This window comes from Nothoprocta perdicaria, unplaced genomic scaffold, assembly GCF_003342845.1.
Source record: "Nothoprocta perdicaria isolate Ctin4 unplaced genomic scaffold, notPer1 scaffold_106, whole genome shotgun sequence".
Lineage (NCBI taxonomy): Eukaryota > Metazoa > Chordata > Aves > Tinamiformes > Tinamidae > Nothoprocta > Nothoprocta perdicaria.
Window position 1 is genome coordinate 2,383,561 of NW_020454161.1, and position 10,427 is coordinate 2,393,987.

At 37.2% G+C, this 10,427-nt stretch overlaps 1 protein-coding gene across 2 annotated transcripts in view; it reads left to right on the forward strand.

Moving 5' to 3' along the window:
* The window catches only part of ABCB5 (ATP binding cassette subfamily B member 5), a 31,742-nt gene extending 21,408 nt beyond the window's left edge, over positions 1-10,334 (forward strand). For both annotated transcript variants that reach the window (XM_026044962.1, XM_026044955.1), the window contains 8 exons: positions 1,207-1,410; positions 2,167-2,267; positions 3,679-3,819; positions 4,320-4,476; positions 6,154-6,351; positions 7,232-7,438; positions 8,317-8,463; positions 8,998-10,334. In XM_026044962.1, the coding sequence (XP_025900747.1) occupies positions 1,207-1,410; positions 2,167-2,267; positions 3,679-3,819; positions 4,320-4,476; positions 6,154-6,351; positions 7,232-7,438; positions 8,317-8,463; positions 8,998-9,195 (1,353 nt within the window). In that variant the 3' untranslated portion in view covers positions 9,196-10,334. The remainder of the gene's footprint in view (positions 1-1,206; positions 1,411-2,166; positions 2,268-3,678; positions 3,820-4,319; positions 4,477-6,153; positions 6,352-7,231; positions 7,439-8,316; positions 8,464-8,997) is intronic.
* Positions 10,335-10,427: the final 93 nt, after the last annotated feature.

The following is a 10,427-nucleotide window of genomic DNA, read 5'->3' on the forward strand; positions in this document are numbered from 1 at the left end:
CTCTCAGTTTACCAAAAATCTCCATTTTTAGCCTCTGTAGGCTTTATTCCTCACTCCTCCTTGTGAACCAATACTGGGAAAACAATCTTTAACAGAACTTAGTCAATTACAGATTATTTCAGTGTTACTCAACTATGTCACCCTATCAAGGCAGAAGTAGAAAGAGGGAGTGCAGAAGGGACCTTCATCCCTTACATATAAAAAGCAAACTAACAGCAGGAATTTCTCTTCAAAGCAGTTGCATGCTCTGCAGCACTACAAAGTGTCAGTAGATAGATGCCCTGCCTCAGGGATCACCTGCTAGCTGACGTTTCCGTCTAAAACATATTGTCATCTAGAACATATGGCCGCAATTCACCTTGCCATTAGTTTAGCTATTATTATTTTGAATAGTATTGAACAAGAAAAGTCTTTTTAGGACAGGAAATTTTGCCTCTTTTAGCAAAAGAGAAGGAAAATTCACATGACACCCAGGGAATTTCATTTTCACCAAACCAAATTTTGAAAGCTGAACTATTTCCACGGGGCTTTTTGCAAGGCTTTTTTTTTTCTGCAGTCCTGAAAGTCCTCCTGTATCCTGGATACCAATCACCTCTTGTTTTAAGGGTTCTTGATAAAAAATTTATTCTAGCAGGGAGGAGATAGTTTTACAGTACGTGCTCTTTCCCACATGGTAGCCCTGCTGAGATGGAGCATTTCTTCAGGGTGGAACTGAGGTTCTTCTAAGCATCCAGTCCCATATACAGCCATGTGAGGGCCTGGAGATTCGTTTCCATTATCCTTGATGGGAAAGGTCTCTGGGTGACTGTTATTTGAATGAAGACATCCTCATCTGCTGGCGAGTTTCCAACAGCCAAGCTGCCCCACAGCAAAGAGCCCCAGGAGTGTATTGCTGTCCAAAGTGGCCACAGACTTCTTCCTGTGTTTTAGGTAGCAAAGGAAATGCACATATATGTATATATTTAAGTAGACATCTGCCATTACTTACTTTTTAGAATTCTTTAACTTCAGTTGAAGGTCTGAATGCTGGCAGATGAGAAAATGTCTAAGAACAATTACTTAAGTCTTTGCCTGTTGTCATGATCATGCATGCTTATGTTTTTCAGATGAAATTCTGGACTTCAGTAAATAGTGATTTAAAATAATGTTACAATTAACCAAACCAAATCTAGTGATGTATGTTTCGGTGTTTCTGGGTCTTTTTAGGCAACTGGATCTCGACTTGGACTGATGACTATGACTGTCTGTACTCTTTTGACTGCCATCATTATTGCTTTTGTATATGGCTGGCAGTTAACTTTGCTTATCCTGGCCTGCATTCCTTTCGTTATTGCTGCAAATGCAGTAAGTGCTAGCTCTATGTCTGGTCATGCAGCAAAAGATCAAAAAGCTTTGGAAGAGGCTGGAAGAGTAAGTTCTCCAATTTTAAATATAGGGTTATRGTGTGAGATCATTTTTAAGGACAACATTGTAGCTCTATTACAGCTGAGTCAATTATCCAAGATAAATTAAAGGGGGAGAGGAAAGTACAGGGCGGGAGGAGAAGGGAATGTTTACACGTCCCCAAGAAAAACAAAACATAAATAACATAAAACATCTGTAAATCAGGCTATAAAAGTGCATTTGGAAGTTTCCACACCAGGTTTCTGCAGAGAAAAGGGACAGCTTAAACAGCAGCACCTCAAATGCTGTCTAGTGCAAGTAGTGTAGCTCTGCACTGCTCCAAGCTGCAGAGGAACACACAGTGGAGCYAAGCATTGATGTAGCTGTTTTCTGTTTCTGTCCTAGCACACARACCAGCAGCATGCTCAGGAGCTGAGCAAGGGTGTTCCCTTCGTTTATCTTATGGGACACAAGGATGGTCAATGCCATTAAATTCAGCTTAATTCATAGAGATCTCAACTTATAGAACAGGGTGTGATGTTCCCTTTTCCCTAAGCAAGATTCAGAACATTGTTAGCTTCTCTTCACCTTGCTTTGCCACCTTGGGGTGAATAACTTCATTGTCTTATGCCCTTTCCCCTGATATAGACCTCAGTCTTTTTCTTGAAGTAAAGACTTTCTGATGCAAAATAATAAATGTTAGAGAAGAGAAGCTTTTAGGAGATATGTTGTAGATTTCAGTTATAAGGGGTTACCTCTTATCTGTTTTATCTCCTACTGTAGATTTCAACAGAATCAGTTGAAAATATAAGAACTGTAGCTTCACTGACCAGGGAAGATGCGTTTTATGAAAGATACATTACAAGTTTGARCGGTCCATATAGGTGGGATATGTTTTCTTTAATAATTTTTTGGACCTATTGAATTTCCCAGCTTTATTATAAATTTATTTTCTGCAAATTATGCAATGCTCTCATGATTGAGAAGGATCTCAATAGCYTTTTAAGTAAGTTTGAAATTTATTTACTTAATGTGTTATAATGTATATCCTTACGTGTTTGTAGAATAAAAAAWTCCATTTGCATTACTTGTGATTTCATCATACAAGCACTCTGCACACTGTATTCTCCATATGTTTTCACAACATTGTGTTTGCTTGTGTATACATACAATATGAAAGGTTAGTTCAGTCTATTTTAGTATAGTGGAATAATACAATATAATTCAGGAAGTGACAGTAATTCCTGTACCGCACTTTTCATAACATGAACCAGCTTTATTCCAAGCATATGACCTTGAAACAAATTCAACGTTTGCCTTGCTTGTCCTTTTATATCCCAACTGACATATTTATCTCAAATAATCCTCACTCTAATAACCATAAATGTCAGGSTTTTCTAGTCTCATTTTGTTTAAACAAAATAGTCTAAAATCTGCTTTGTTTCTTTCCTCCTTAGGGAGGAGAGATGTAAAATAAAGCATTGTATAATCTATTTTCAGTCAATACAGTGTTAAAATTTATTATTGGGCAAACTASCAATATCCAGGATATGACCTGGATGTTTGACTGGATCTCAAAGCTCCCGATTTACAATTGGAGCCAGTAAGGAGTCTTCTGTTTCATGAGAGCACCCTAACCCATGAGGGCAGAGTCTGTTCTCCTACCTCTGATTCAGTGTGTATTCAATTATCTATACAAAATTAAACTTCTCTGGAAGGATAAATTGAGAAATAGAGGCTAAAGCTAAATCCCAGCAGGAATACCCAGGATAAAGTCCCTGCTGAATTGTAATTCAGCTATGAGAGGTCTCTGCTCAGAAGAGAAGTAGACCTGGCAGAAGCCCTCAGGCAGCTCTTTAGGCTGAGTTGAAGCCTCTTTTATCTTTTCAGCTGGGTCATAGGTGGTAGTTATTAAAATATCTTTTTAACTGCTCCAGTGACCTCCCCTGGCTTAGAACAGATGGAGAGAGATGATGGATGGAGATACAAGATAACAGAGGATGGAGGTTCCCAATGCTGTAATTCTCTTACAGTTACAGGTCGAAATGCAGGATGCTTAAAGGGTCAGACAGGTTGTTTTATTTGTGTGGTGTTTTGAGACTTTTTTGTGTGCTTGTTTGTTTGTTTGTTGTTGTATGTGTGTTTTCTGCAAGTGCATACATGTTTTAGGTTACGTTTCGGGGGCTGAGCTGTATTTCTTTAAATGTTTAACACAGAAATTTGGACATCCCTCAGCCACTGTCTGCTCTTCCTACTTTTAAACTGTTACTTACAGGAAGTCTCTTCTTTTATCAGAGATTCTCTGGCAAAAGCCCCTTTCTATGGATTTACCTATGGAATAGCTCAGTGTGCAAACTACTTTATTAATGCAGCAGTCTTCAGATTTGGGGCATGGCTCATTGCTCACTGTATGACCAACTTTGAAAATGTATTCATGTGAGTATATTTTATGGAGGTAAAAATTAATACATGGGATAATGGCTTCAGCGCATGATAATTGCTKGGTGTGACTACTGATCTAAAGGGTCAGAGAGAGGAGGAATTCACAGTCTGGTTGGGAGTTAAGTTTGGGCAGAAGGACTCTTTCTGGGAAAAAGGGTGTATTAAGGCAATGAAGCTGCAAGTGTATTGCTGTGCCCTGTGCATTTTTTGTGGAGAAACTTTCACTACTTGGTGCTTCTTCCAGGAAGAGGATTTTGCACAGAAAAGTGGCATGACTTTACTGTATCTGTTTTACTATCTGTAAAGTACTTACAGGAATATATAGCAGTTTCTAATTCTGTGTGAAATATTTCTGGGAGAGAGCACTCTCCCAGAAATGGGAGAAATGTCACAGACTGGAGATGCAGGAAACTTTATTTTGAGGGTTTGTTTTATAAATGAGGAGAACGTATTGTTCTGCTTGAAAGGAGTGATGCTCTTTCTTTTACTTTTAGAGTATTTTCTTCAGTCATATTTGCAGCTATGAATGTTGGTCAATCTGCTTCCCTGGCACCAGATTATGGCAAAGCTAAAATTTCAGCTCAAAGAATCTTTCAGCTTTTGGACAGAAAACCTCTAATTGACAGTTATAGTGAAGAAGGAGAAAAACTGGTAAGATTTGGGTTTTTTTCCAGAAAATTCTTAAAGCAAATTAATTAGTAGTGCTTTATTGCCAATAACTGTATTCATATGGTTTCATATTCTTTTAGGTGAAAGACAAGACAATCAGCATGAAATACTGGTACTGCCTTGTGGTTTGGGGTGTTTTTTGTTTTTTTTTTTTAATGGATCATTCTATTATTGCAGCATTTCAGTCAGAAGTGTACAATTCTGCTCTGAATGAACTAAAAATTACATTTGATTCAGTTGGCCAGTATCTTATCCAGTATCTTCAGGAAAACATAGACTAAATCAGTTCTACTCATAATCATTGTGACTGGAAAAGAGTATACAAGAGCTATAAAACAAACAGTAACAACAACAAAAAGTGATAAAAGTTCCTTTATATAAGAGAGATAAAGTAGTTCCTTCTGAGAGCAAATAGTTTTGTCAAATTCTATTGTCTTAGAACAGTGGAAACTCATTTGAGTGAAAATATTTTGACTTGTGGAGTCAAAACTAGCCACATGAATTATATGTGTGTTTAAAAACAACGCAAACAAAAAAAAAACAGTCTTTTCCCCCTAAAAAGAAAATAACAACTTCGCAAAGTAAACTGATCTTGGCACTTAAACTGAAAGCATTTCAGAAAGAAATTTGATGGATTAGAAGGATTTTATTTGAATCTCCAGTTCTGAATGAACCCCTTTTAAGGCTTTAGATAGTAGCCCCTGCTCAGGAAGTTGTAATACAGTTTCTATAACCCTGGCTTCTATGGAAGATATCTAGCCTTTAGAATTGCAAACATGCTCATAATTTTCCATTTTATAAGCACATAAATCTTGAACTAGAGGCCTCAGGCACATACTCTGAAAGATTTGATAGAATGTCTTTTGATAAAATAAGAATTGATCTAAAATATTTTTAGTGTAGGTCAGCTTGAATGCCAATTATGCTTGTGATGTCAGAGTAAAGATGCAATTAGATGCTCCATTAAATTAGAGGTTTAGCGGGTATGATAGCACTGCGCTAGCAGTGGCCCTAGTGTGTGTATGGGATGGCTCATATCCCAAACAATAGGACACAATTGTTCTAACGCATTCCTTCTAATCATACTGATGCAGAATAGCTAAGCAGCAACTATAATTAACAACTGTAATTGCTCTTTAAAGCACAGCTTGTCCTAGATACTTCTAAATCACTAATTCACTTAGCTCAGTTATTTTAAAATCTGATCTTGAGAGTTTGTGTTATATTCATTTTGGGCTACTTAGAATGTGAAATGGCTAAAGCAATAGCCATAGATTATATGAAGAATAAAAGTTTCTCCATTTCAAATGTAAATAACATAAATTAAAAAGGTTAAGATATTTAATTCTCTAAAGCGACGATACTCCTTTCCAAGCTGAAGTGAAATGAAGTAGATATGAGAGACAGGGATGCAGAAAGTGATTTCTCGAGAAGGATCTAGCAATTCACATTTGCACATCATCCCATAAATAATGATATTACACTCAATCCAATCTGTAACTGAAAAGAAGAAAAAAATAGGCAGTTTTGAAAATATCACCCCAAATTTCCTTGGCAATCTCTCACTTAAAGAAGGCTTACAGCTTTTTTGTTGTTTTTTGCTTTTAGTTAAAGCAAATAAATGTTAATGTAAGCATATGAACTTTCTATTGCTTTCAGAGTAATTTTGAAGGCAACATTGAATTCAGAAACATCCATTTCGTATACCCATCAAGACCAGAAGCTCAAGTTTTGCAAGGACTCAGCGTGAAGGTTAATAAAGGACAGACTCTGGCCTTAGTAGGAAGCAGTGGCTGTGGTAAAAGCACCTCCATTCAGCTCTTAGAAAGATTTTATGACCCTGTGGAAGGGCAAGTGGTAAGAAAAGATCTGTATGGCTATTAATAACATTTAAAATTTTCAGAACTCTATCGGGTGTTTTAGAGGCTTTCAGTAACCCTATGGAGAGATGTCTTTGTCCTGTAGGTGGATTGCAGCCTCCCTGGGGCTAATATCAAGACCTTTGTCATTGCCTGCCCATACATTTGCCATGCATGCCAGCACTAGACATATATTTGCACAGCAACCTGGCTCAAAGAGCTGATTTCTTCAGGAAGGAGAATGAAAGAGGCAGAGAGCATTGCCTCTCCAGCGCTGTTCACAGCCTGCTTGCACAGCACCATAATGCTTATGTTATTTATTTGTCAATAAATAATCTCATTAATATCATTTTTCATATTAGAGATGAATTTTCATATGAATTCATACAAATCATATGAATTTTCATATGTCTTAGACAGCATGAACATAGTCCTATGGGGATGTTACTGTTTCATTGGTGAAGGGATGCAGTGGTGGTCCAGAGATATTTCTTTGGAGGTTTTAAGACTGACTATTTAACTCACATCAGAGAATATTGGTATGTTTGTAAGGAAATGCTTTCCCATGAGGTTCCTCTTACTTTTTGTTTTCAGTGAGCTGGTAGGACTTCAAGAACACCCCATGATTTGCACTCCACATGTCTGTCTGATGCAAAATACAAGTGAAAACACAGATAAAATTAATAACTAATGAAAGGAAATATTTATCCACTGCATTGGTTCAGTTCCACATTTAATGAGAAATTTTCTTTATTTTAGCCGGGAATCTAATACATACCAGGTTTCCTGTTACAAATGGTGTTTTCTGTTTACACTGTGTATATGTGAATGATTCTGTGCTCAACTTAGCAATTTTTTTTTTCTGTTGCTTTTACTAGTTGGCAGATGGATTTGATACCAAGACTTTGCATTTACAATGGCTAAGGTCCAGACTGGGTCTGGTGTCACAGGAGCCTGTTTTGTTTGACTGCAGCATTGCTGAAAATATTCAATACGGAGACAACAGCAGGGTTGTAAGTCGAGAGGAAATTGAAGAAGCTGCTAAAGCAGCAAATATACATGCCTTCATTGAAAAACTGCCAGAGGTAAGAGATGGTGATCTTCCATTCACAGTGACAGCAGATACTTGGAATGACATGAAGAAATCACTTACAAAGATAAAATGAAAAAGAATATTTTTGTTTCCTTTAAGGGGAGCAATATAGAATTGGTATTTAAACATGTCCATCAGTGTGTTTAAGTTTAAAATCTTCGCTGGGTTATTCAAAAAAAGGCGCAAGTTAACATTGTTAAAGCAGAATATGAGGCACGGGGGAAAGTAGAAGGACATTCTATTACTTCTATATACGTTATTTTTTTTTTTCTCTTTTTCTGGATGCAGCTTCTCAAGGTACTCTCAAAGAAAGACAAATTATAGTAAAACAGTTCAGTAAAACTAATWTTAGTTGAAAAGGAACCACAGAGAGTGTTTCTTAAGATGTAAAATGTACAGATAAATAAAAGATGTGGCAAGCATGAAGGTTAATGCCAAGAATTGTTATAACAAGGAAAAATGCTTTAATATTTGCTTTCCACTATAGTTCCCATTAACTGAAAATGATGCAATGATGCTGAAATAATTTCACTTTCATTACTAGCRATATTTTAAAATACATTGAAAAAATGTTTTGTAATTTAATGCAAGAAACCCAAGATTGAGTCCTTTGTGTAGATTTCTGAAAACATTAAATCTATAGTTATATTAGTCCATGACTATATGATCACTAGAATCTCTAGAAAAGCCTGTCACTAGTGATACCATTCAAAAACCACTCTTTCTTCAGGGAAGTAAATATTCAGGCCAGGTATCAATATGCATGGCTGGCTATAATCATCTTTTTAAMCAAATATTAAGCTTTACTTCTCTAGCCTTCCTTTGGAGAGAGTATTCACAGGCACTTTTTTTTTTCATATTAATACCCAGAAATATGATACCAGAGTAGGTGACAAAGGAACTCAGCTTTCTGGAGGTCAAAAGCAAAGAATAGCAATTGCTCGTGCTCTGGTTCGTAAGCCTGCTGTCCTGCTTCTGGATGAAGCTACTTCTGCACTTGATACAGAAAGTGAAAAGGTGAGTAATGAGCACTGTGCAGATTGTAATGCATGGTTACTTGCTTTCTCTAAAATAAATCTTAGAATTATTTAAAACATAGTGCAGATGCTCAGCTGGGAAACATGCCAGCAAGCGTATCACTGCAGCTTTTCCAGTATGAAGCTTTTACAAGCTGTGAAGTTAAAGACACAAGGAAGCAGTGTGTATGCATTAAGTACTTGAAAACAAACCATCAAAACCTATCACTTTAAGTAATATACATCAGGTAGAATTAATGGTAAATATTGAACTGGTCTTCTGAGCCAAACTCRTTGCCCTAGAACCCAGTCCTCAAGTGACTCATGCTCATAAGATCAGTCTTACTGACTTTAGTGAGCTGCCTTGTTCAGTAATGGTGTCTCATATATGTATTGACTCCTATACCTATAGCAGACATGTAAGTGATGTCACAGGACCAACATGTGATTTCTTATTCTTTGTTAAATTATACTTTTTGGATGATAATAACATTTTCTCTAATAATAATGACAATAACATTATCTCTGTGTGCAGATTGTCCAGAAAGCTCTGGATAATGCCCGGCAAGGTCGAACCTGCATCGTTATTGCTCACCGCCTGACGACTGTACAGACRGCGGACGTCATTGCGGTGATTCAGAATGGCAGAGTGGTGGAGCAGGGCACTCACAGCCAGTTGATGGCAAAGGAAGGATATTACTATGCACTTGTAAATGCACAAGTCTCTAATTAGCTCTGTTTGAAAATGTTTATGGAAAGAGAAGGAAGACCTTACAATGAAGTAATATTGGCTGTGTCTATGCTGATGAACAGAGCCAAGGAGTGCTTTCCAGCCTGGAGACCATGCATCACAGCCAGGCCATATGGCATAGTACTTGTCCCACATATCCATGAGGATGAGCAACACACACCTCAGGGTGGGTTGTGAAAACACACAGGACAATTTGAGGGGCAAAATCTGTTGGGAGAGTTATGGGGGACCATATAAGCTGTAGTAGTCAGACCTGTAGAAGTTGCATCCGTACAATGCCTTGGATCTTTGCGCTTGCTGTGACCAAATCCTGGTCTATGCCTGCTGGCACAGGCTAAGTCAGTACCAGGGTATACAACAGTGGTTAATCACCTGGATAAGTGATACACTTGCTTGCCCATATAGTGTTTCCCATCAGCTAGATGCAGCCGTAAAGTCTCCTTAATTTGCTAATGATGACTAKTTGAACTTCAATGATGYTGAGGTTCAAAATAAAGACATCTCYATTAAATTTGGGGAGGAAGTTGGAGTTTTCCCACTTTATGACACATTTTTAATATTACGCACACTTCTTGGAGATTCAGTGTTCTATTTCAGAAAATAATTGTAATAATTATGTGCCTTCCATGCAGATAAACTGATATAATACCATTATCTTGTTTAGTGCCTGCCTAATCATTGACCTTGCAAAGATCAATCACTCAACACTCATCAGGGTCATTTCAAATAAAGTCTTCTGGGGGTTAGGATGGTTCTTTTGGACCTGATTCATGTTAGTCATGCCAGTAGTTACTCTATGTGTGTGTGTGTGTATTTTTCAACATGTGATTCTTTTCTTTTCAGTGTTTTTGAAGACTTTGAACTATCACAAATTCGGTAGCTTACCTACACAAACTTTATTTCATATTAGTTATTCCTCTGCTATAGTCTTCAGGATGCATCCTTTAGTAGTTGAAAAATATGGTAACCAGAGAGGATGGCCACAAAATCATTATTTCTGGCTGGCCATAGCAAGCTCTAGCACTTTAATTTTCAAAGGCTTTGCATGCAGTTTTAGTTTGGAACTCATGGCCTGGAGCAATATAGAGTATTTATAATTTCCAGGTAACCCTACTCAATTTGTGGCAAATAATTGGTTATCTCCTTTGCTCATTTTTAATTGGTTTTTGTCATCAAAATCTATGAGAGGAATAAAATTAAAAAAAAAAAAAAAA